The sequence below is a fragment of the Brassica napus genome, chromosome C9, assembly GCF_020379485.1.
Source record: "Brassica napus cultivar Da-Ae chromosome C9, Da-Ae, whole genome shotgun sequence".
NCBI lineage: Eukaryota > Viridiplantae > Streptophyta > Magnoliopsida > Brassicales > Brassicaceae > Brassica > Brassica napus.
The window spans coordinates 367,487-393,200 of record NC_063452.1 but is presented as its reverse complement, the minus strand read 5'-3'; the positions used below and the strand labels follow the sequence as shown (position 1 = coordinate 393,200).

General features: G+C 32.6%; 4 protein-coding genes across 6 annotated transcripts; 3 read left to right on the top strand and 1 right to left on the bottom strand.

Annotated features, from left to right (window-relative positions):
- Positions 1 to 106: 106 nt before the first annotated feature.
- Positions 107 to 4,564, bottom strand: LOC125592900. Of its 3 annotated transcripts, none has more exons than XM_048768536.1 (6): positions 3,866 to 4,564; positions 3,318 to 3,505; positions 1,776 to 3,245; positions 1,602 to 1,720; positions 1,323 to 1,500; positions 107 to 1,219 (listed from the first exon to the last, which is right to left on the bottom strand). In XM_048768536.1, the coding sequence occupies exons 2-6, from the start codon at positions 3,442 to 3,444 to the stop codon at positions 591 to 593; spliced, it is 2,523 nt and encodes an 840-aa protein (XP_048624493.1). In that variant the 5' UTR covers positions 3,445 to 3,505; positions 3,866 to 4,564; the 3' UTR covers positions 107 to 590. The 3 variants fall into 3 exon arrangements, with proteins under 3 accessions (XP_048624493.1, XP_048624495.1, XP_048624494.1); XM_048768538.1 differs by having other exon boundaries at positions 1,602 to 1,708; XM_048768537.1 differs by having other exon boundaries at positions 3,318 to 3,492; positions 3,866 to 4,488.
- Positions 4,565 to 8,289: 3,725 nt separating this feature from the next.
- LOC125593198 (BTB/POZ domain-containing protein At1g01640-like) lies at positions 8,290 to 9,674 on the top strand. Its single transcript, XM_048769463.1, has 2 exons — positions 8,290 to 8,905; positions 8,990 to 9,674. Exons 1-2 carry the CDS (start codon positions 8,762 to 8,764, stop codon positions 9,452 to 9,454), a joined length of 609 nt encoding a protein of 202 aa, XP_048625420.1. The 5' UTR covers positions 8,290 to 8,761; the 3' UTR covers positions 9,455 to 9,674.
- A 1,279-nt stretch (positions 9,675 to 10,953) lies between these two features.
- Positions 10,954 to 12,569, top strand: LOC125593197 (probable aquaporin PIP1-4). Its single transcript, XM_048769462.1, has 4 exons — positions 10,954 to 11,503; positions 11,671 to 11,966; positions 12,090 to 12,230; positions 12,330 to 12,569. Exons 1-4 carry the CDS (start codon positions 11,176 to 11,178, stop codon positions 12,423 to 12,425), a joined length of 861 nt encoding a protein of 286 aa, XP_048625419.1. The 5' UTR covers positions 10,954 to 11,175; the 3' UTR covers positions 12,426 to 12,569.
- Positions 12,570 to 16,087: 3,518 nt separating this feature from the next.
- LOC106434955 (probable glycerol-3-phosphate acyltransferase 8) lies at positions 16,088 to 18,926 on the top strand. The gene is made up of 4 exons (XM_013875813.3): positions 16,088 to 16,653; positions 16,728 to 17,040; positions 17,663 to 18,137; positions 18,358 to 18,926. The coding sequence occupies exons 1-4, from the start codon at positions 16,337 to 16,339 to the stop codon at positions 18,753 to 18,755; spliced, it is 1,503 nt and encodes a 500-aa protein (XP_013731267.2). The 5' UTR covers positions 16,088 to 16,336; the 3' UTR covers positions 18,756 to 18,926.
- Positions 18,927 to 25,714: the final 6,788 nt, after the last annotated feature.

Below are 25,714 nucleotides of genomic sequence, written 5' to 3'. Positions count from 1 at the left end.
TTGCATAAGAAAATCTCCACGCTATCGTCTTGTTGTCAACCCACCAATCTTAGACTACAATCTATAACAACACATTATCAGCTTGTAATTTACCCTTCTTGCCAACTACACTAATCTTGTATATCTTATAATTTTCATTAACAAATAAAGTACTCTTTTAAGATTGTCACATCCCAAATCATACACCTATAAAGACACTGTTATATGTCAAACTTCTGAAAATATTACACACAAATAAATCAATGAAACCAAAAACACTCTAAATCACATCTCTCTCCATCTCAACACACAAACACACTCAATACTAAAATAAATCATATCCTATAAATATGCTAAAAGAAGAGACCCGTGGTCCTGTCTTTGAAAGTGTTCTGTAATGACCCCACCGCAAACTGTTTCTCATCTGGTCTTGAAAGGATCTTATCTCTTCTCTGTCTCTCTCTCAGCAGTCTGAAAGTTATTCTTTGAGTAATACACACTATCTACATGGTTCTGCGCTAATGGAAGTTAGCAATTGTGATAATGAGGCTATGCTCTGTCACAACAATGGCTTTGTCTTTAAGAAGAGAGCTTTCACTTTTCATGACCTTTTATAAAACAAGGATGCTCTCATCGATCTTCAACTCAGCTGGAACCAGAGAGTGCTCAGTGTTGTTGAGGCAGTTAAGAGCGACCTCTTCAAGTAATTCCTCTAGAATCAATTCACTAGTTTCAAAGCCAAAGCAGTCAATCTCACATCTGATGTCTAACCAGTTTCCAGCTTTAGCCATATCTTTCCTAACTATTTGATCCAACGCGCGAGGGAGTGGCAACGGCAAGAGATGCCAGTAGACCGCTTCTTGAACCTCGTGAACGATGCTTTTGACGGTAGAGAAGACTCTGGTTCTTGGTGTAACAAAGGAAGCCCATGGAGGGCAACAGCAGAGCTCCATGATAACTTCATTGATGCAGTCAAAGAGCAGCTCATGGTCATGGCAAAGCTGGTTTGGACAGAAGGGTATGTTGCTGATAAGTGCCGGTTCAAGAAGCTGGTCAGAGAACTGCGCCTTCAGATAGAGCTCTTCAAATTCTGACTCTACTGCGTCCACCACAGCTTTTACATACTTAAACACCAATTCCTTGTCACTTGTGATGGATTTGACAGCATCCTCTCGGCTTTTAGCTGCAGAATCTTCTTTATCATCGAAGTGGATACACCAAGGTTGCACCTGTGGCTCATCTGAGTTGTAAAGCTGAGTCAATGTTTGCTCATAATGAAGAACTAATTAACTACTAGAAACCCAAAGTTTAGTAGTAGATGCTGGGATCTTTTTTTCACTTACCAGACTGAGATCTCATTTTTGATGGGCTTACATCATCTTCAATGAAGAGTGGCTCAAGAACTGATATTGGGCTTGACCATTCCAGAATATCAGTAATAGCTACTTCACTTTTAGCTAAGCAGTGGGATGGTGAGGCCACAGAGGAAGCCAGTGGTGGTTGGTTCTCTTCATGAGAGGTCTGTAGAAGAAAACAAAACAGATTTAAGTCTTCCACTATTTCTTCATTTCAGATTACATACAAAATGATAGATATTATAGTGTTGAAGCAAAATGACTTGCCTGTTCATCCTGAGCTTCAGCTTTGGATAAGTCACTAACCAAAGTAGAGCTTGCTTCCTCTGTAACTATACCTATCTCATTGGTAATCATTATATCATCTGCAGAACCTGCAAGTTTGGCTGTTTATTAGATTAATCACCGTCTTCTAGTTAAAGAGTGAAGAAATATTCTTACCTGCAGCAGAAATTTTATATTCGTCAGATGTTCCATCCTCAATGTCCACACTTTTTTCAGAAGGTTCACATGCGGTTGGTTGGTGAGACTCGACAGCATTGTCAGGTTCTTTGTTTAGATTGCAGGCCTGAGTATCAGCACTTGTTATTATTGCATCCTCTGGTTGGCTCACAGGAGTTTCTTTCTTGATGTTCACAGCATTTATGTAATCCGCTGAAGCAGACTTCCTGTGTGCAGTTGAGCTCTTTTCCCATCTTCTTCCTGGGCTGCTTATAGGAGATAAGTACTCAGGAAGAGAGAGTATTCGTCCTAAGGTTCTTTGAACCTGTCTGCTTGTTATGTTCGAATCAAGATCTCCATTGTTTAACATCTCGGACAGATGTTTCTTGGCCTCTGTGTAAATGTTAGACACCCTTTGATTTCTATCTTCTTCATTGTTCTTCTGAGGTGATGAGGGCTTTGCCATCCGCTCGAGAAAGAAATGATCTTTGGTTGGCACATTTTTAGGAAACCCTCTCTCACGCTGGAGTCCAGGCTGCTCCTTTCTAATTGCTTGTTTCAGCTTCCTCTTGATCTCAGAAAGGAAGAAATGCGAACTGTTTCTCTCGTTCTGCAGTTTGTTTCTCATCAAATGAGAATCAGCAGCTTTGTCTGGACTTGAAAAGCCTGGCTTCAGAATGTAAATCCTGTCTGAAGAAGCTTCGCATGCTTTGTCATCAGTACCTTCTTGTGGTGTATCTTTCCTCCTGAAAAAGCTGCTAGACCGTCTCTTATGATCAGAAGATTGTTCTGATGATGCCCCTGACAAGCTCAAGCTTTCTTCTCCTTTCTGCCTTGGCACAAGTAGCTCTGGATCTTGCAGAAGTTTGAGAAACAACTCCTCATCTGATCCCAGAATCTGAAACACTTCCATCAAGTCCTTAGATGTAAGGATTTCGCTGTTTTCCTTGGGACGGTTCCCATGTAGAAGCTTCTGGCTGATTAAAAACTTGACCAGCTCCCTCAGTTTTTCTTTATAATCATCCTGTTTGTGGTTCTTACCAAGGCTTGTACTTCTGCGATGAATCTCTGAATAGAACTCTTCAATCATGTTATCAATGTCAAGACTCCTTTCAGAAGCATGATGGCTCTTCTTAGTTCTGCGGTGAACTTGAGGCTCTTCGAGGTTAGTTGTGTTTATATGGCTAAAGTTATCGCAGCTGTTCTTGCGGGTCTTGTTTTTTCTCCTCTGGCTTTTCCTTCTTCTTCCTTCGAGCTCAGAGTCTGACAACTGTCCTGCTTCCGCATTCTCCCTCTGCTTCTTGAGTTCCTTGTCATTGAACAACTCTTCAGCTATGAGTTTCTTCACACTTGGCTTTATAATCGTAATCTTCACATTGCGTTCTTCACCAACATTGCTTACAAGGGTGTCTTGAGCAGCCTTGTCTTGGCATTTGTTGGGCTTCTCAAGCTCATTATGATTTCCAGCAGCTGAAACAATTAACATAACGGTTATAACCAAAACAAACTCATTCTGCAGGTACAGAGAGACAGGTGAAGTACCATGGTTTTGGTCAACAAGGAGCTTGGGAGAGAGTGGTCCATGGCGGAAAGTAAACATATTCATAAAACCCCACATGCAGCCTAACTGATCCCGAGAAGCTGGACGCCGTTGATTTTTCTTGGCCATGGCTAGTCTTATTCAGTTTCTTAATGCTCCTTCTCTAAAAGCTATTCTCTATAAGATGTGGCTTAAGATAAGCAGAAGAAGAAGAAAACTATTAAATTAAGCAGCAACAAAATAAGACAGAGGAAACACCACACAAAAAGGATAACAAATTAAGTTCAAAACCAGAAGCAAGAAGTCTTTGTAACTAAATTGTACTTAAAGTAATACTTGTAACAAGCTCAGATCCTTGAGAAACAAACCAACAACAATAACTTAAGAAGTAAAGGATCCTCTACCAGTTCCCCCCAAATCTTCTTTTACAATCTAATTAAATGGTGTGAGGAATCATTGTAATCAAAGGCAAGTTACAGAAACTAGTGCCATGACTTATGGAGCAAAATCAGAGATACCTTTCCCTTTCAAAAGAGAGAGAGAGAAGTACCTTAGATTCTTCTGAATTTGCTTTGATTCCAAACTCCCCTGAAGGGCAACCATTAAAGAGTGGCAAGTTGAAGCAGGAAGGAAGTAATCCTCTCCAAAAACTTTCTTTGGATGCCAAGTTTCAGTCAGGCCTTCTCTTTGATCGCCGGACAAAACGGTACCAAAATAAAAAATAAAAAAAGGGGATATCTTTCAAGCCAAGGCTAGAGAGAGAGAGAAGATGTCGTCAAGTCATGTCAACTTAGCAAAATGATCTCAAGCTTGAGGCTTTATCAAACTCCAGGCAGGCAGCCACATTGTTTGATCTGACATCTTTTTTTCCAGGTTCTGTCGAGAAACCAAGCTTCCGTAAATCTCATAAAAGATCAACTAAAAAAGAGAAAAGCTTTTTGATCATAAGCTTCAATTTCCACAGTTGATCAACAAAGAGCTTCTACAACTAACATTCAAATAAAGAGTAAAGAAGAGATGTTTTTCTTTCTCTCTTGGGTGGGCATCTTTTGACTAACAATAGAGAGAAAGAGAGAGAGATAATAAATTAAGGAGTTTCTTTACCGACAAAACCCATTAGTTTTCATGGATTGGGCAAACGCAAAGAAAAAGTGTAAGAGAGAGAGAGAGAGAGAGAGAGAACAATTAAGTAAAAGGTGGAACCTTTATGCGATTTTTACAACGCAACAAACGTCGTGCCATTAATCTAGCTCCACAGGATACTAGATTAAAAATAAAATCTCATAATGGCAGCTTTCGATAGAAGAAAAGTATTTTCCAGATTTTTTCAACAGCCTTCAGCATTAATTACCCTGCCCAGTACATAATTGATCTCTCCTCTTTGGGGCAATGCAGATTGGGGCAGTGAAGAAAGAATATTACTGTCTGCAGAGATGATGATGTACTCTTCAGAGAAGAGAATAAGGGGTTCAGTAGATTAATGTAAGAAAATTTAAGGGTCATATTGTAACAAATAGATAATTAAAGTTTTGGAGAAAGAAATGCCATAGAGGCTCGGATGCTTATGGAAATGGAGAACACGTATGTGTTTGGGAGATGATTAACCCCATATTGAAATCTATCATATAATTAGTCTCCTAATTTCATTTCATTGACCAACTCTTTTTATTCTGACGACGTTCACATTCTATGTCTTTCCGCTCTCCTTAAGAGTTCTTACATTTGTCAGAATCAGATCGGATCAGATCAAGCACTTGTAAGTTGTAATAATAATTTTTTTTAAAAACTAAGCAAAAGTTTTGATATGTGGGGTTTGCTGATAAAGCCGAGCACTCTAAAAGAGCAAATGGTCCAACAGAAATAATTACCTCGCGTTGTCTTGGTTCATCGGTGGCCTTAGCATAATCCGAGACCATATATATGTTTTTTTACCATGATCAGTAAGTTACATTGAGTTCCTTTGAAGCAACTCAGGCTGTCGGGGACGGGGACCATACTGTTATATGTGCTGCAGTACATGTGTGTGTTCATACCCATAAACACTCGCATTTACCAATCAATAGACCCCGCTGACGATAATGTGCATGCGCACAAACGTGAGTACATAAAATATATAATCAGAAAATTGCTACAAACGTGGCTTTTTTTTTTAGGTGGGAACTTATCGACCGACAATATAAGATATGGACGCAAACTTGCTCCCATTAAGGAAGTTAGTGACCTGACAACGGCTAGGTTTTCATAATGCATCATACATGTACTTTATGAACATCTTAGCAGTATTAATACCACAACCACCCACGAACTAGAAGTAAGTTTCATCATACTCCAGACCCAATCTTAGAATTCGACCCAATAATCCAAAAGCCTGATAAGAGGACGATAGCAAAAAAAAAATTAAGACCCATTTTTAGCTCGAATAAAGTCAATGCCGAGCTAACTTGGTAATGCAAAATATAAAGAAAATCAGATCATTAAAGAAAATTTTGAATGCGTTAAAGACTCGCCGGAGATTATATCGCCGTTATGACCTTTTTCAAACAGCTATAAAAGAACGTCAAAGAAGGAGGACAGGGAGATCCCAAGTCCCGTACATCTAAGTTATATTTGAGTTAACCTCTTGTTCACGTATATTTTGAAACCATTTATTCTTAACATTTGTATAAATTAAAAGATCAATAATATTTGAGTTACCCTCTTGTTCACGTATATTTTGAAACCATTTATTCTTCACATTTGTATAAATTAAAAGATCAATAATATAAACTGTAAATGCCTTCACAACTTGATTTAACATTTATACAATCTGAAAAAAAAATATTTTAAACAGTTTATACTATTTGTTCATATATATCTAGTTACCAGTAATTTTTGGATTATTGGTAAATAAATAATTGTGATTTGTTTTATATATCAAATATGTTTTTTAGTTTTTTTATGCAGAATTAAGTATATGTGAGTTTAAGGTTATTTTCAACTCAACGCTTAAACATCATTTTAGTGTAATTTGCACATTAAAACGTTGCTAGCCCAACTTTAAAAATCAGATATATTAGTGTAATGGTCTGAAAGCAGAAAGAGGAAGACCTTGATCGGGGAAAGCCCTTGCTATACTCCCACTTCGATGGGTAGGGTTTTCTCATCTCGATTTCTTAACAGAAGAATGGCCATACAAAGAGGATTGGTACTATAGTATCGACCAAACTTGGTGAGATAGTATTCACCACGCGAAACATTGTTCATTAAATTTTATTAATAAAATATTATAAAATAAAGACATATAAAATGGTAAGACAAATATATAAAATTGATACTTACATATATTAAAATATATGATTTTAATTTATTATTTAAAATTATCATATGTTAAAATAGTAAATAATTATTAAAATGTTTTAGTGTAATTTTTTATGTAATATAACACATAGTAAATTTATTTATCATATATATTAAATAATAACAAAATTGTAAATTAATAATATAAAAACGAAAATATAGTTTTGGTATAAAATTTGGTGTTTTGATCGAAGAAGGAAAAATAATTTAATACATAAAATACATTAAAATATTGTGATTTTACACCAGTGATTTGTCTAAACCTCTTTGAATTTAACTTTTGGATGAAATCTAATAAAGTTAGGAATAGGTAATAGGATAAAAGTAGTTGTTCAGAATCATGACAGCCATAACTAGTAGGGTCAATGGACTTTATCTAGATGTCAAAACCAACTATATTAGTAAATGTAAGTTAAGGGTAAGAAGAAAAATTAAAGTTAGGCCAAAAGCAGACCTAACCATTGTTAAATTTTGTTTAACTACCGAAAGAGGAAACACATGTGTTTTAGCAGATGGATAAGCAACATTCTTGTAGCTTTTATCTTAATGTTTTGCGCAATTTCTATAATTTTATAAATGGTTTCAAATTTTTATGTTCTGTGCTAGGTTTTACAAAGACGAATTATATAAATACATTTAATAACTTAAATTTATTATAATTTATTGTTATATTTTTAATTTTTACTTAGTAATATTTATTATAAGTTACTTTTGGAACTAACAAAAATATGAAAATTATTGTAATGTTAATTAATAAATTTTAGTTGTTATGTGTAATCTTGCTATGCATGGTTTTGGTGAAATAAATCATAAATATTTTAATAAAATTAAAAATAATATAATAACTATTTTGTTTTTAGTATGGTGATTGTAAAGAATACTTTGTAAATATTTATATTTTGAACATTGATGAACAACCTAGTTAAAAAGGTATGTGCAATGAAGTAACTTGACCTTTACAAAGATCTTTCAATGGATTTTCCAATTTTAGTTAAGACATATGCTTCACATAAAGAAATTAGATATGTGATTGTGACCAAATTTTCAGGTCTTAACAAATTTATAATTTATATAATGTTATAACCTTTATAATTTATATAATGTTATAACCTTTATTTGGGATGTTGGTGACCGAATTTAATTTGGTTAATAGAGAGGGGTGGGGTTCCTTAATTTTATTATAAATAATTTTTTATTGAAATTTTTATTTATTTACTTTTGTAAAAAGAGAGAGTATGTCATGTGACCACTAAAAAAAGTGAAGACCACCAACAAACAAGAAGGATAGAGCCTATCCGGGCCTTAAGTAAATAAAAGGCCGTAATCTCATGCCATATTTTGTTGACCCATTGGAGTCCTAACTTTTCTCTCCAGAAATGGGCTGAAAAGACTGTATCCGTCCGTATGATTTGTTTAAAACTTGTTAATTACATGCGTAACTGAACTTCCTATAAATGCAAACCAACAAGCGAAAGCGCGCAATCCAGAGAAGGGAAGACTTAACTTTGCGGAGCATATGTTCTTGCTATGATTTTATAAAATTGCAGCAGCATAAGATTCTAAAAGTATATGCGAATTGAACACCATGGGCATCGAACTTACCTACTCTCAAGGGTGCTGAGTATGTGACGGGCCGATGTTAGCAAACAAACAATTAAGTGATCAAGATCTCTTGTCTTGTTTCCCAAGTTCTCCACATGTGGCAAACTAAATTTTGCTCAATTTGATTTTCCGACTGTGAATTCAGTACTTAGAGGATGTATTCTTCCTAACACGAAGGTGTATCTCCTCTCTTCTTACATTAATCAGAATTTAGAATCATTGTAAGTTTGTAACAAGGAATGATGATAAATTAATGCAAATCCAAAAAACAAAAGGAGGTTCTGAAATTACGATACCTATAAGGATTAGGAAAGGGTTTGTCGACTTGAGCTCTATTTATATATATTTACTTGCATGCTCTTGAGATCAACACAACAACAACGAAGTAAACTATCTATATATATATATCTTCTGATTATCGAATACTTGCTTGAGTATTGATAATAGGCTAGCTGATCAAATATTTTATTTATTCATATTTTGATAGGATACATATATAGAAGGAAGCATGGCAGAAAGCACAAAAAGGAAATTTGAGAGAGTAGATTTTCTCAGTGATCATGTTATGGCATTGAAAGAAGCGATACACGCTGACTTCATCCTCAAACCTGGTGATAATGGACCAGGCATCCCCACCCATAAAGCTGTTCTGGTACACATACTATATATAGATTTTAATTAATTCTGATATATATTAATTGTTGCCTAATAATTTATCATAATTCATGCTTTACAGGCAGTGAAATCAAAAGTGTTTAGAAGCATGTTGGAAACTGATGAATGCAAAGTTTCACCTGAGAAATCAATCACTATCCATGACCTAAGCTACGGAGAACTCGAGTCTCTCCTTGAATTCTTCTACAGTGGTACGTTGAGTCGTGACAACAAACATGTTCGAGCCCTCTATCTCGCTGCGGACAAGTACGACATTCAATACCTCCAAGATATTTGCAGAGAAATATTAATCTCGTCTCTAAGCTCTGAAAACGTTCTTGACATCATCCAACTTTCAAATATCCCTTCGGATGCAATCCTCAAGGCAGCTGCGATAGTTTTCCTTCTCAGAAGAAACATAGGCATGATTTTTCAAAAGAGTTTTGAAACATTTGCACTTAAGGACCCTAGTACGACCTTGGAGATCTTTCAAGCCTGTATAAGAATCCTGCGTGCACTCAGCCGAAAACCAACACAGCCAAATTAAATGCCAATTCTAGACTCTGCCTCTCGTTTGATTCACACAAGAAAACTAAATACATGATTAATACTATTTGTGATTTTTGCTAATGTTATAGAGAAATTATACTCTATATACAAGATTTTTACTTATATAGCCAAGTAAACTGCCAAATACTATTATTAAATTATAAAAATATGAATATATATTCATAATTCTAAAATAACAAGTCAAGCAAAATACAATCAACAAAATTGCTTTAAATTAAACATATTTACAGTTAAAATAATTTTGATTTGATTAATAAGAATAAATGTGATCTAAAATATTTAAAATAGATAATCAAGCCATTCTAAATTCTCTTATAAAAACTAAATATTTAACTGGATATCAACATAGTGTTAATTTAAAATCTTTGTTTGTTATTTATTCTCTATACATATAAAATTACATACTTTAAAAAAATACAACTTAAAACATAGTTTATTAAGCAAACATTACTTGTTTGTGTCATCTGTTATGAATACTATCATCACGGTTTCATGAGGGAGGGTGGCTAGTCGTGTCTTGTCATATGGACACAGTCCCACAGGTATATACGGCTTTGGTCGGGACCGTCCCAATAAATCAAAACACATGTTCAATGGGCTTAATTAGTCTCTCTTCTGCAACGTGCCGAAAACATATTGGCTGGACGGTATGTGAACTACTGTTCATTGTGGTTGCGTCTCCAAAATGATATACCTACCACATTAAAAACTTTCACAATGGTGTCGTTTTCACAATACTGTGTATGGTAAATTTTAATTATCTAAAACTCAAACTGGAAAATTGTGAGGACGAAATGTATTGTCGTTTGGCAACGAAGCATGTGATCCCAGGGAGGTAACACTCACCTCTGAGCTGTCCAAGACTTCACATGTCAGCACCAAAATTGGAAACTTAATTTAATATTTTAATATTTTAATATAACTACTTGCATGCAATGCACGCCAATTTTTCACATTGTAGACCACAAGTAGTGACTTTTGATAAAGCTGTCAGTTTTGTTCTCCAACGGTCCAATAAGTAATTTCGCTAGAGAGTCAAAAAATATTTCTTTTGCCATCTTAACACTATTGGGCTTCAGTGGTCTCGCCCATATTTTATTGATTTTATATTACCGTCCAAAAAGGTGGACCCACTATCTTTTTCTGAAAAGAAAAAGACAGGTCAGACTTTTGTCCTTTTACGAGAGCACCTCGGTACGTTCCAGAACCCTCTCCGGTCTCCTCCTCCATCATCTAGCTTTATTTACTACACAAATTACCAAACTATTCAAATTAACCCAAATTATTGTTCAATATTCAACTAAACACCATCAAAAAATAACATATAGAATGGCACTAGAGACTAGATGACAAGAAAACAAAAATAAGAAGAGATAAATTATTACACTGAGTTTGCTAACACAGGCTAAACTATGATTTCCTAACTACGATCACCAATAATTAGGACTGGTATCAACTATTCGGTACTACTATTAACTACTATGGAGTTTGTTTTCTGTCTTGTCATAAAAATAAAGAATATTGAAAATAGATGTTTGTAGACGGTTAGGTCATTTTAATATTATTTCCTCTATAAATTCACGATCTATATATCCACAACATTCTCTCCTCCACACAAAAGAAGAAAGAAGTAAAGAAGCTCACAACTTTATTTAACCTTTCTAGTGAGAAAAAAGAGAGACTGAGAGAGAGAGAAAGATGGAAGGCAAAGAGGAAGACGTGAGAGTTGGAGCTAACAAGTTCCCTGAGAGGCAACCCATCGGAACATCAGCTCAGTCCGACAAGGACTACAAAGAGCCACCTCCTGCGCCTCTGTTCGAGCCCGGAGAGCTAAGCTCGTGGTCGTTCTGGAGAGCAGGAATCGCCGAGTTCATAGCCACTTTCCTCTTCCTTTACATAACAGTGCTGACAGTGATGGGAGTGAAGAGAGCACCAAACATGTGTGCCTCTGTTGGAATCCAAGGCATAGCTTGGGCTTTTGGTGGCATGATCTTCGCTCTCGTCTACTGTACTGCTGGAATTTCAGGTTAATCTTTCCTCCATTTTTCGATTACTTTTGGCTTACGGAAAGTCTCTTGTAGTGGCTTCTCTGTAATTAGGTTTTAGATCTGCGGATTATGTCTTTGCTAGAAAAGGTTGGTTCTTTTGGATGTGTCTTTGAGGAATCTTTGTTTGTGTGTTTTAATGTTTCAGGTGGACACATCAACCCTGCGGTTACGTTCGGTCTGTTCTTGGCTAGGAAGTTGTCTCTGACCAGAGCTGTTTTCTACATGATTATGCAATGTCTCGGTGCTATCTGTGGCGCCGGAGTCGTCAAGGGTTTCCAGCCAACGCCGTATGAAACTCTCGGTGGCGGTGCCAACACCGTCGCTCCCGGCTACTCCAAGGGATCTGGTCTCGGTGCTGAAATTATTGGAACATTTGTTCTCGTCTACACGGTCTTCTCCGCCACCGACGCCAAGAGAAGCGCCCGTGACTCACACGTCCCGGTAAGTACCCTGCTTTTCCGGTTTGCTATTTTACTGGTTTAATTTTTTATTGGTTTAATTTTTTATTGGTTTGTGACATGTAATTTTGTTTAATTAATTTATCATATATGGCAAATATTGTAGATTTTGGCACCACTCCCAATCGGGTTTGCAGTGTTCCTGGTACACTTGGCGACAATTCCGATAACCGGAACCGGAATCAACCCAGCTAGGAGTCTTGGAGCTGCCATTATCTACAACAAGGACCACTCCTGGGACAACCATGTGAGTCTACTACACACACTATAGAAGGACCACGTAAAACATTCATTCTTCATTGTATAATAATAATATGAGATTTTTAAAATTTTATTTGTATTGCAGTGGATTTTCTGGGTGGGACCATTCATTGGAGCAGCTCTAGCAGCACTCTATCACACGATTGTCATCAGAGCCATTCCTTTCAAGAGCAAGAACTGAACCATGATGAACTAGAGAATTATGTTTTTTATTTACTCTTTATGTATCTTTGCTTATCTATCCATCATCTAGCTTTTGTTTTGCAGTGTACTACTTGCTACTCTATATTCAGTCTTTTAAAAATATATTTGTGATTTTTGTGAATTTCTAGTGAGCTTGTTCTGTAAAAGCATCACTGGTTTGCTCTGTGCTGTTTAATTGTTAGTCCTCTCAGCTGATCTTTTTTGCATCTCAAAAATGAATCTTACAATAATACATTAATCACGTCCCAAAGGTTTAGTTTCAGTAAAAATACATAGTTTCCGATCTTGCATTTGGATCCACAAAACATAAAACAAAGCCATTTCAGATAACTTCTTGCTCTATGTTATATCTGCTAATATATAAGTATTAGACCAGGTACTGATCCTTGATCAGAGGTATCAGAGATCCCTGAGCACCATCAATGGGAGTGCTTAAGGAGTTGCTTAGGGGTGAGCCTCACCATAAAAGAGGAAGAAGCGTTGCCAAAAACGCCAAATTAAGCACCGAGGCTTGCACTGTTTCGCGGGTTCTACTGACACGTGACGGTCCGTGATTGGTTCGTTTTTTTTTTTTTTTTCTTTAATCGAAAAAAAAGCACTCCAAATGGGTTTACTAGTTAAAGATACTCTTAGGTGTCTAAGATATTATTCCACGTGAACCGTGGATGTAGCTGGAACCACGAGTCATTTTAGAAAATTGTCTAGCTTGCATTTGGATCCACAAACTATCCAAAATAGGTATAATATAACCATAGAGCAGCTGCTGATAACCGCTAGAATCTTACACGAAATGCCACTATCCGAAACTTACCAAAGTGATTACCACCGAATTACTCCAGCCCCTGGGCCGTTTGAGTTAAGGTATATGATATGAATCTCTCTTTCTTATTTTCTTTGTTTTTAAAACTCATTAAAAATTTACATTTAAACAAAAAGTAATTCAATTTTATAATTAAATACTTATATTCTAAATAGTTATCATCAAATACATCAAACAACAAGATTAATGAATCTCTCACCAATATAAATAGATAGAAAAAGTGTGATTTATTAAAATCTACTAGATTTTGATCCGCACGGGCGCGCGAGTGTTTTTTTAACTTTTATATTGTTTTAATTTTAATTTATTTTATGTATATTTACACCTTCGCAATATTTAATATATGTTTAATATAATTTTATTGTTTATATGCATTAATTTTATTATTTGTTTTAAATTATCATTTGTTTGAGCTATTTATATGTATACAATGGTTTCGAAATGAAATAAGATATCTAATCTATTAATTGTTGAATTCTTATTTATTTGTTTTGTTTATATATTATTTCTTTATTATAATGACTCATTATTTATGTCGAATATACCTTTTCATGGTACCATTATTCATCTTTACCACTACTAAATGGACATTTTCAAAAATACATTTTTCATTAAGTGACAGAAGACTCTTATATCCTTGTTATCTCTCTCTATATATATAATAAATAATTATTTAAATAAATAATAATAATAATTTTTTATGTTTCCGAATTATACTTTTTCAAATTTGAACTTTTTTATAAATTTTTTTGATATTTTTTAAAAAAAATCTTTTTGAAAATCAAAAATTATGTTTGAAACTATTTTTTAATTTTTTTTTTATATTTTTATATTTTATTTATATATTTATTCGAATCTTAAATTTCACATTTCAAAAACTCCACCCCTCAATTCTAAACCTTAAGTCTAGATTAGTTAACCCTAGGGGTATAAATATTTTTTACTCTTCATTAAAAGTGAGGATAAAAATGGTTAGTGTAAACATAAAAAATGATACTATAAATGTGGTATTTATTGCAATTTCCCATAATAAATAGATAGATATTTGATGAAATGTTATATTTTAAACTATATTCAGTTGTGATTTGAATGCATATAAAACATAATATACGTTTAGTGATTATTTTATATACATTATATTATTGCTAAAATAATAAAAAAGAGTATATTCGTTATTTAGGTATGTCAAACGGGATTTTAAAGGAATGTGTGTCAATTAATTGGAATTGAATCTTGAGGTAACATTACATTCGCTTTTGGGGCAAAGAACAAACGTGATTTGCAAGGTTTGATAACATAATATGAAGCTATCCTTTTAGTTACGACGATTGCTTTAAAATAGGAAAGGTTTTTTAAATGATATATGTAATTTAATTGCGGTATGAATTTATTAGTTTAGATTTGGTGGACAGAAAATATTTTTTTATAACCAATTTTAGCATTTTCAATATATTTTGGATATAAAAAATGGGAGTTATTGTCAGAAATGGTTGTAAATACTATGAAGAAAAACCGAGAAACAAACAACTGCAACAAAAATAGAAACCAAAACATGTAATCGGTTAGTTATATCTATTCAAACTAAACTTAGATATTGTATAATTGCCTGCTTGAATAATTATGATATATAATTATATAATGGACGTTTTACTAAGTTGGTAGAAGTAGTCAACTGAATTTTCTAAAGGTTGAATTTGATTATGTTGCATCTAAACAAAACCGAGAAAAAATGGTTTTGAAATATGTAGGTATATAAAAGTATTTAATTGAATTTTGGGTAAGATATGATTTGACTTTTTAGACAATACTAAACCGAGAGATAAATAGTTATGAGTCATCTATATTCGGGTTACACTATTATTTCGGTGGTTAACTAATTTTTTAAAGTGACAGTATTAAAAGGCAATAGCATTGAATCGTTTATTAATGGTAATATATTTCAAACGGCCGTGTTTTATGCAGTGGCATGAGATCGTAATTATTTAGGAAAAATCAGGGTTAAATACTATTTGTAGTTTTGTTTTAATAGATTAGATGACTCTAGAGTTTGTAAGAGAAACTCTAACACATGGCAACATTTTAATGGCTAATAATTCACCCAAAAATTAATATTCAGAAAAAAACCATTGAAGATGAATTTTAAACAAAGTAATCTTTCACCCAAAAGATAATAGAAAAGAATGAAAATGTAGAATAAAACTGATAAGAGAATATCGAATATATGCTAAACTTTGAAAATGTCTGAAAATCTAATTACATAATTGTAATCGTGAAGATTCAACGAAATATTAGATGCATTTTAGTCAACAATACATAAAGAATAAAGTCGTTTTCATATAATAAATTCTGAATGCGGCCCTAAAGGGCATGATTATTGAATTCCTTGCTCTTGGATCCTTAATTCACATATATTTGTATGTATATATATATGCGTATATAATATATACATACAAATATATGTGTATTAGAGCAATTTTATCCGGGGATATTAGAAGGTTTCTTAGTGTGTGGGTCCCGCGTAGGATCCATTTTTTTTTAAAAAACCGGTTACAAAAACTACTAAATAGTAGTCGGTTCTTAAGGGTTTCTTACACTGTTCGCGGGCCCACTAACACGTGCCGGCTCACGATTGGTTCATTTTTTTTTTTTCTAAATTCGAAAAAAAAAAAAAAAAAAATTAAGAAAACCCATTTGGGGTTTCAGGGATAATGATGCTCTTAAGTACCCAAAAACAAGGACCCCCAATAATCATTAGGACAAAAAAAAAAAAAATAGTCCACTGTATTAATATCACGGCATTGTATTTAGGTGAGCTGCTGAGCTACCCTATTATATGTGATCGATCACAATAATACTTGAAAGGGTAAGGAAGAAGAGATTGAGGGTTGTTTTTGTTACAAAAAGCTACTTGATGGATATATTTAGATGAATTCTCATCTCGTAGAGGTGATAAAAAAAGGATAAGACCCTTTTGGTAAACTTGACTGATTACTATTGCATTTAAAACGAAGCGTTCCCTCTCTTTCATTTCTCTCATTAACGAGATAGAGAAACTTGGAGGAGTGAAGATGTCGCAGGAGAAAAAGAGTCATAGCTTTCCTCCGATAACGGAATGTGGAGCAGGAGGAGGAGAGCATGGTTCGATCGCCGCAGATCTTGACGGGACTCTGCTTCTCTCGAGAAGCTCGTTCCCTTACTTCATGCTTGTAGCTGTTGAAGCCGGAAGCCTCTTCCGTGGCTTAATCTTACTTCTATCTTTGCCTATTGTGATTTTTTCCTATTTACTCGTCTCGGAGTCTCTGGGGACACAGATCCTCATCTTCATCTCCTTTGCTGGTCTCAAAGTTCGCGACATAGAACTCGTCTCTCGTGCCGTTCTTCCACGGTAGAGTCTCCATTAATCATATCTCTATGTTTTATAATATATAGTTTTCTTTACTAAATTTGGATATATGTTAGGTTTTATGCGGCGGATGTGAGGAAAGACAGTTTTGAGGTGTTTGATAAGTGTAAGAGGAAAGTGGTGGTGACGGCTAATCCGACAGTGATGGTGGAAGCGTTTGTGAAGGATTATCTTGGAGCTGATAAAGTTCTTGGAACAGAGATTGCGGTGAGTCCTCGAACCAAAAGAGCCACCGGATTTGTGAAGAAGCCTGGTGTTCTTGTTGGTGATCTAAAGAGATTAGCCATTTTGAAAGAGTTTGGCGATGAATCACCAGATCTCGGCCTCGGTGATCGAACTTCTGATCACGACTTCATGTCCATTTGCAAGGTATTTGCTTTGTAACCTTTCAGTTTAGTTTTAAAATACTACTGAATACTGACTAGATTAGTAGTGTAGCACAAGGAACTATGGTAACTTGAGAACTTAACCAAATTTTATTTTATTTTTTTCATTAATTAGGTAAGGTAATCGACCAACTTTAACTTGTCTTGTTGACTCGTTTAGTTATCAAAAAGTTAATGCGTTTATATTGTAACTAAAAATAAATAAATCAAGAAAGGTTCATAAATGTACCCAAGCTATCACTTCATGTTGACCCTCAATTGTTTTCTTCTTTAACTTTCTTCTACACCAACCACCTACTAGTACCACCCACATTTTGGGCTGTCCATTTAATGAACCAATAATTCAAATATTATTAACACTCTTTTTGTAATATACTCCTCTACTAGGTAAATGAGTATATGGTAGAGGAGTATATTACAAAAAGAGTGTTAATAATATTAAAGAACAGTGTTAATAATAATATTTGAAGTACAAAAAAGTTATAAGTCTGAAAATGAATAACATAAATAACGTTTGAATTGTTTTATATAAATACATTTATTTTATTTTTTTGTTTGAAAGATATAAGTACATTTATTCACAATTTTGGTATTGATTATAACAGAAAAGTTACATGGTACATGCGACCAAGTCAGCTACAACAATCCCTAAAGAACGACTAAAAAGCCGCATAATCTTCCACGACGGCCGTTTAGTCCAACGTCCAACGCCGCTAAACGCCATTATCACATACATTTGGCTTCCCTTCGGCTTCATACTCTCAATCATCCGTGTCTACTTCAACCTCCCTCTACCCAGAAACTTTGTCCGATACAGCTACGAGATGCTCGGAATTCACTTAACAATTCGTGGCCACCGTCCACCGCCTCCTTCCCCAGGAACTCCAGGCAACCTATACGTTCTCAACCACCGTACTGCACTTGATCCCATCATCGTGGCAATTGCTCTCCGACGCAAGATCACATGCGTCACTTACAGTGTCTCTCGTCTCTCCTTAATGCTTTCTCCTATTCCTGCTGTCGTACTCACCCGTGACCGTGCAGCTGACGCTGCCCGCATGAGAAAACTCCTCGAGAAAGGTATTGCATGCATGCATGCATGGTCGATCTTAAGATTTTAGAGGCTATAGATCATTTATTTTAAAATTTAATAATATGTTAAAAACAATTTTGAGAACATAACTTTATATAAATAATTTGTTAAAATTTAGAAGCCATAAGCCATAAACAAATATTCAGAGTTTATGTGTCCATACAATTGCTTAAGGACGTTCTTGATATGTTTTGGCGTCTATAACAGGCGACTTGGTGATATGTCCGGAAGGCACGACGTGCAGAGAAGAGTATCTACTGAGATTCAGCGCCCTGTTTGCAGAGCTAAGCGACAGGATCGTACCAGTGGCGATGAACTGTAAACAAGGAATGTTCTACGGGACGACGGTGAGGGGTGTGAAGTTCTGGGACCCTTACTTCTTCTTCATGAACCCAAGACCGAGCTACGAGGTCACTTTCTTGGACCGCTTGCCTGAAGAAATGACAGTGCAAGGCGGTGGGAAGACGTCTTTCGAAGTGGCTAATTACGTGCAGAAAGTGATCGGGCATGTATTGGGATTCGAATGCACGGAACTTACTCGCAAGGATAAGTATCTTTTGCTGGGAGGTAACGACGGCAAGGTGGAGTCTATCAACAAGAAGTGAACCGTATCACTGGAGCCACTAATATAATTCTGGAGGAGAAAGAATATGTGTTTGATTGAACATGTATTGGTATAATTGTACTTGCATGTATATATACCCCCACCAAAACTATATTTTGTATACCAAAGAGTTTTAAGTAGAAAGGTTTATAATATGACAATATTGTTTTAATGCATAGTTAGCCTCATGTACTAGTATATGATGATGGTCAAAGAGGTTTGAAACCTTTTTTGTCTCCATTTCTCTAGAGAATAGCGATTTTATAATGATTAGTCTACTAATTTAGGGAGTACATGAAGTTTTACTAAACTAATTTATAAAAACAATTGAACGATGCTCATTTACCATGAAAGAAAGTTAAGCATATATTAATAAAAATGTAGAATATAGTTAGAAATTTTAAAACTAACACATAGACTTTGAGAAAATTTTAAAAAATACGACAATATTGTTTTAGTGCATAGTTGTATCCTACACTAACATATGATGATGTTCAAAGAGGTTTGGAGCCTTTGTTGTCTCCGTTTTTCAAGAAAATAGTGATTTTATGGTGGTTATTCCATCGATTTAGGAAGTATTATGAAGTTTTAAAAAATTAATTGATAAAAAAATTATAACGATTCCCATATACCATGAAAAATAGCTTAAAATAAATTAATACAAATATAGAATGTGGTTAGAAATTTTAAAACAACACTAAAGATTATAGGCTTCAGTATATAAAACATTTACCAAAAACAATATTTTCGTAGGGGGTAACACATAGATTTTGAGAAAAAATAAAAAAATATAACAATATTGCTTTAAAGCATAGTTGCCTCTTGTACTAATATATGATGATGGTCGAAGAGGTTTGAAACTTTTTTTGTCTCCATTTCTCTAGAGAATAGCGATTTTATAATGGTTAGTCCACTAATTTTGGGAGTATATGAATTTTTACTAAATTAATTTATAAAAACAATTGAACGATGCTCATTTACCATGAAAGAGAGTTTTAGAATACATTAATACAAATGTATAATATGGTTAGAAATTTTAAAACAACACTAAGGATTATAGGCTTCAGTATATAAAGTATTTACCAAAAATTCAATATTTTCGTAGGGGTTAACACATAGACTTTGAGAAAATTTCAAAAAATACGACAATTTTTTTTTTAATGCATAGTTGCATCCTGCACTAACATATGATGATGTTCAAAGAGGTTTGGAGCCTTTGTTGTCTCTGTTTTTCAAGAAAATAGTGATTTTATAGTGGTTATTCTGTCGATTTAGGGAGTATTATGAAGGTTTACTAAATTAATTGATAAAATTATAACGATTCTCATATACCATGAAAAAGAGCTAAAAATACACTAATACAAATGTAGAATGTGGTTAGAAATTTTAAAATAACACTAAAGATTATATGCTTCAACACATAAAATATGTACCAAAAACTCAATATTTTCGTAGGGATTAACACATAGATTTTGAGAAAATTTCAAAAAATATGACAATATTGTTTTAATGCATAGTTGCTTCCTGTACTAATATATGATGATGGTCAAAGAGGTTTGAAACCTTTTTTGTCTGCATTTCTCTAGAGAATAGCGATTTTATAATAGTTAGTCCACTAATTTAGGGAGTATATGAATTTTTACTAAATTAATTTATAAAAACAATTGAACGATGCTCATTTACCATGAAAGAAAATTTAGCATACATTAATACAAATGTAGAATATGGTTAAAAGATTTAAAACAACACTAAAGATAATAAACTTCAATATATAAAATATTTACTAAAAATCAATTTTCTTAGGGGTTGTTAACACATAGATGTTGAGAAAATTTCAAAAAATATGACAATATTGTTTTAATACATAGTTGCATCCTGCACTAACATATGATGATGTTCAAAGAGGTTTGGAGCCTTTGTTGTCTCTATTTTTCAAGAAAATAGTTATTATAGTGGTTATTCCATCGATTTAGGGAGTATTATGAACTTTTACAAGATTAATTGATAAAAACTATAATGATTCACATATACCATGAAAAATAGCTTAAAATACATTAATACAAATGTAAAATGTGGTTAGAAATTTTAAAACAACACTAAATATTATAGATTTCAGTATATAAAACATTTACCAAAAACACAATATTTTCGTAGGGGTTAAACACATAGATTTTGAGAAAATTTCAAAAAATATGAAAATATTGTTTTAATGAATAGTTACCTTCTGTACTAATATATGATGATTGTTAAATAGGTTTGGAACTTTTTTTGTCTTCATTTCTCTAGAGAATAACGATTTTATAATGGTTACTCCACTAATTTAGAGAGTATATGGAGTTTTATTAAACTAATTTATTAAAAAACAATTGAACGATGCTCATTTACCATGAAAGAGAGTTTAGCTTACATTAATACAAATGTAGAATATGGTTAGAAATTTTAAAACAACACTAAAGGTTATGGGCTTCAGTATATAAAGTATTTACCAAGAACTCAATATTTTCGTAGGGACACACAGACTTTGAGAAAATTTAAAAAAATACGAAAATGTTGTTTTAATGCATAGTTGCATCTTGCACTAACATATGATGATGTTCAAAGAGGTTTGGAGTCTTTGTTGTCTCCGTTTTTCAAGAAAATAGTTATTTTATAGTGTTTATTTCATCTATTTAGGGAGTATTATGAAGTTTAACTAAATTAATTGATAAAAAAAATTATAACGATTCCCATATACCATGAAAAAGAGTTTAAAATACATTAATACAAATGAAGAGTTTGGTTATAAATTTTAAAACAACACTAAAGATTAAAATATTTACCAAAAACTCAATATTTTCGTAGCGGTTAACACAAAGATTTTGAGAATTTTTTTAAAAATATGACAATATTGTTTTAATGCATAGTTTCCTCCTGTAATAATATATAATGATAGTCAAAGAGGTTTGGAACCTTTTTTTTCTCCATTTCTCTAGAGAATAACGATTTTATAATGGTTAGTCCACTAATTTAGGGAGTATATGAAGTTTTACTAAATTAATTAATAAACAAAATTGAACGATGCTCATTTACCACAAAAGAAAGTTTAGCATACATTAATACAAATGTAGAATATAGTTAGAAATTTTAAAACAACATTAAAGATTATTGGCTTCAGTATATAAAGTATTTACAAAAAACTCAATATTTTCGTAGGGGGTTAACACATAGATTTTGAGAAAATTTAAAAAAATATGAAAATATTGTTTTAGTGCATAGTTGCATCCTGCACTAACATACGATGATGTTCAAAGAGGTTTGGAGCCTTTGTTGTCTCTGTTTTTCAAGAAAATAGTGATTTTGTAGTGGTTATTCCATCGATTTAGGGAGTATTTTAAAGTTTTACTAAATTAATTGAAAAAAAATTTATAACGATTTCCATATACCCTAAAAAGAGATTAAAATACATTAATACAAATGTAGAAGGTGGTTAAAAATTTTTAAACAACACTAAAGATTATAGGCTTCAGTACATAAACCATTTACCAAAAACTCAATATTTTCGTAGGTGTTAACACATAAATTTTGAGAAAATTTCAAAAATATGAAAATATTGTTTTAATCCATAGTTGCATCATGCACCAACATATGATGATGTTCAAAGAGGTTTGGAGCTTTTGTTGTCTCCGTTTTTCAAGAAAATAGTTATTTTATAGTTGTTATTACATGGATTTAGGGAGTATTATGAAATTTTACTAAATTAATTGATAAATTTTTAACGATTCCCATATACCATGAAAAAGAGCCCAAAATACACTAATACAAATGTAGAATGAGGTTAGAAATTTTAAAACAACACTAAAGATTATATGCTTCAATACGTAAAATATTTACCAAAAACTCAATATTTTCGTAGGAGTTAACACATAGATTTTCAAAAAATTTCAAAAAATATGACAATATTGTTTTAATGCATAGTTGCCTCTTGTACTAATATACGATGATGGTCAGAGAGGTTTGAAACTTTTTTTTGTCTCCATTTCTCTAGAGAATATAGATTTTATAACAGTTAGTCCACTAATTTAGGGAGTATATGAAGTTTTACTAAATTAATTTATAAAAACAATTGAACGATGCTCATTTACCATGAAAGAGAGTTTAGCATACATTAATAGAAATGTAGAATATGGTTAGAAATTTTAAAACAACACTAAAGATTATAGGCTTCAGTATATAAAGTATTTACCAAAAACTCAATATTTTTGTAGGGGTTAACACATAGACTTTGAGAAAATTTCAAAAAATACGAAAATATTGTTTTAATGCCTAGTTGCATACTGCACTAACATATGATGATGTTCAAAGAGGTTTGGAGGCTTTGTTGTCTCTGTTTTTCAAGAAAATAGTGATCTTATAGTGGTTATTCCATCGATTTAGAGAGTATTATGAAGTTTTACAAAATTAGTTGATAAAAAATTATAACAATCCCATATACCATGAAAAAAGTTTAAAATAAATTAATACAAATATAGAATTTGGTTAGAAATTTTAAAACAACACTAAAGATAATAGGTTTCAGTATATAAAGAATTTACAAAAAAACTCAATATTTTCGTAGGGTTAACTAACACATAGACTTTGAGAAAATTTCAAAAAATACGACAATATTATTTTAATGCATAGTTGCATCCTGCACTAACATATGATGATGTTCAATGAGCTTTGGAGTCTTTGTTGTCTTTTTTTTTCCAACAAAATAGTAATTTTATAGTGGTTATTCCATCGATTTAGGAGTATTATGAAGTTTTACTAAATTAATTGATAAAACATTATAACGATTCCCATATACCATGAAAAAGAGTTTAAAATACATTAATACAAATGTAGAATTTGGTTATAAATTTTAAAACAACACTAAAGATTATAGGATTCAGTACATAAAATATTTACCAAAAACTCAATATTTTCATAGCGGTTAACACAAAGATTTTGAGAAAATTTCAAAAAATATGACAATATTGTTTTAATGCATATTTGCCTCCTGTAATAATATATGATGATGGTCAAACAGGTTTGAAACCTTTTTTGTCTCCATTTCTCTAGAGAATAACGATTTTATAATGGTTAGTCCACTAATTTAGGGAGTATATGAAGTTTTACTAAATTTATTTATAAAAAAAATTGCACGATGCTCATTTACCATGAAAAAAAGTTTAGCATACATTAATACAAATGTAGAATATATTTATAAATTTTAAAACTACACTAAAGATTATTGGCTTCAGTATTTACCAAAAACTCAATATTTTCGTAGGGGTGAGTTAACACATAGATTTTAAGAAAATTTCAAAAAATATGACAATATTGTTTTAGTGCATAGTTGCATCATGCACTAACATATGATGATGTTCAAAGAGGTTTGGAGCCTTTGTTGTCTCTGTTTTTCAAGAAAATAGTGATTTTATAGTGGTTATTCCATCGATTTAGGGAGTATTTTGAAATTTTACTAAATTAATTGATAAAAAAATTATAACGATTCCCATATACCCTAAAAAAGATATTAAAATACATTAATACAAATGTAGAAGGTGGTTAAAAAATTTCAAACAACACTAAAGATTATAGGCTTCAGTACATAAAACATTTACCAAAAACTCAATATTTTCGTAGGGGGTTAGGTTAATACATAGATTTTGAGAAAATTTAAAAAAATATGACAATATTATTTTAATGCGTAGTTGCATCATGCACTAACATATGATGATGTTCAAAGAGGTTTGGAGCTTTTGTTGTCTTTGTTTTTCAACAAAATAGTGATTTTGTAGTGGTTATTCCATCGATTTAGGGAGTATTATGAAGTTTTACTAAATTAATTGATAAAAATATTATAACGATTCCCATATACCATGAAAAATAGTTTAAAATAAATTAATAAAAATTTAGAATTTGGTTATAAATTTTAAAACAACACTAAAGATTATAGGCTTCAGTACATAAAATAGTTACTAAAAACTCAATATTTTCGTAGCGGTTAACACGGATTTTGAGAAAATTTCAAAAAATATGAAAATATTGTTTTAATGCATAGTTTCCTCTTGTAATAATATATGATGATGGTCAAACAGGTTTGGAACCATTTTTGTCTTCATTTCTCTAGAGAAAAACGATTTTATAATGGTTAGTCCACTAATTTAGGGAGTATATGAAGTTTTACTAAATTAATTTATAAACAAAATTGAACGATGCTCATTTACCATGAAAGAAAGTTTAGCATACATTAATAGAAATGTAGAATATAGTTAGAAATTTTAAAACAACACTAAAGATTATTGGCTTCAGTATATAAAGTATTTACCAAAAACTCAATATTTTTGTAGGGGTTGACACATAGATTTTGAGAAAATTTCAAAAAATATGACAATATTGTTTTACTGCATAGTTGCATCATGCACTAGCATATGATGATGTTCAAAGAGGTTTGGAGCCTTTGTTGTCTCTGTTTTTCAAGAAAATAGTGATTTTATAGTGGTTATTCCATCGATTTAGGGAGTATTTTCAAGTTTTACTAAATTAATTGATAAAAAAATTATAACGATTCCCATATACCCTAAAAATAGATTAAAATACATTAATACAAATCTAGAAGGTGTTTAAAAAATTTTAAACAACACTAAAGATTATAGGCTTCAGTATATAAAATATTTACCAAAAACTCAATATTTTCGTAGGCGGTTAGGTTAACACATAGATTTTGAGAAAATTTTTAAAAATATGACAATATTGTTTTAATGCATAGTTGCATTATGGACTAACATATGATGATGTTCAAAGAGGTTTGGAGCTTTTGTTGTCTCCGTTTTTCAAGAAAATAGTTATTTTATAGTGGTTATTACATAGATTTAGGGAGTATTATGAAGTTTTACTAAATTAATTGATAAATTTATAACGATTCCCATATACCACGAAAAAGAGCCTAAAATACAC

Coding starts and splice junctions, on each gene's coding strand:
- LOC125592900 (XM_048768536.1), bottom strand. CDS start 3,444: ATGGCCAAGAAAAATCAACGGCGTCCAGCTTCTCGGGATCAGTTAGGC. Junction 1,721..1,775: donor ATATAAAATTTCTGCTGCAG/GTAAGAATATTT, acceptor TCTAATAAACAG/CCAAACTTGCAGGTTCTGCA. Junction 1,220..1,322: donor AAAAATGAGATCTCAGTCTG/GTAAGTGAAAAA, acceptor TTTACAACTCAG/ATGAGCCACAGGTGCAACCT.
- LOC125593198 (XM_048769463.1), top strand. CDS start 8,762: ATGGCAGAAAGCACAAAAAGGAAATTTGAGAGAGTAGATTTTCTCAGT. Junction 8,906..8,989: donor CCACCCATAAAGCTGTTCTG/GTACACATACTA, acceptor CATGCTTTACAG/GCAGTGAAATCAAAAGTGTT.
- LOC125593197 (XM_048769462.1), top strand. CDS start 11,176: ATGGAAGGCAAAGAGGAAGACGTGAGAGTTGGAGCTAACAAGTTCCCT. Junction 11,967..12,089: donor CCCGTGACTCACACGTCCCG/GTAAGTACCCTG, acceptor CAAATATTGTAG/ATTTTGGCACCACTCCCAAT. Junction 12,231..12,329: donor ACCACTCCTGGGACAACCAT/GTGAGTCTACTA, acceptor TTTGTATTGCAG/TGGATTTTCTGGGTGGGACC.
- LOC106434955 (XM_013875813.3), top strand. CDS start 16,337: ATGTCGCAGGAGAAAAAGAGTCATAGCTTTCCTCCGATAACGGAATGT. Junction 17,041..17,662: donor ACTTCATGTCCATTTGCAAG/GTATTTGCTTTG, acceptor TGATTATAACAG/AAAAGTTACATGGTACATGC. Junction 18,138..18,357: donor GAGAAAACTCCTCGAGAAAG/GTATTGCATGCA, acceptor CGTCTATAACAG/GCGACTTGGTGATATGTCCG.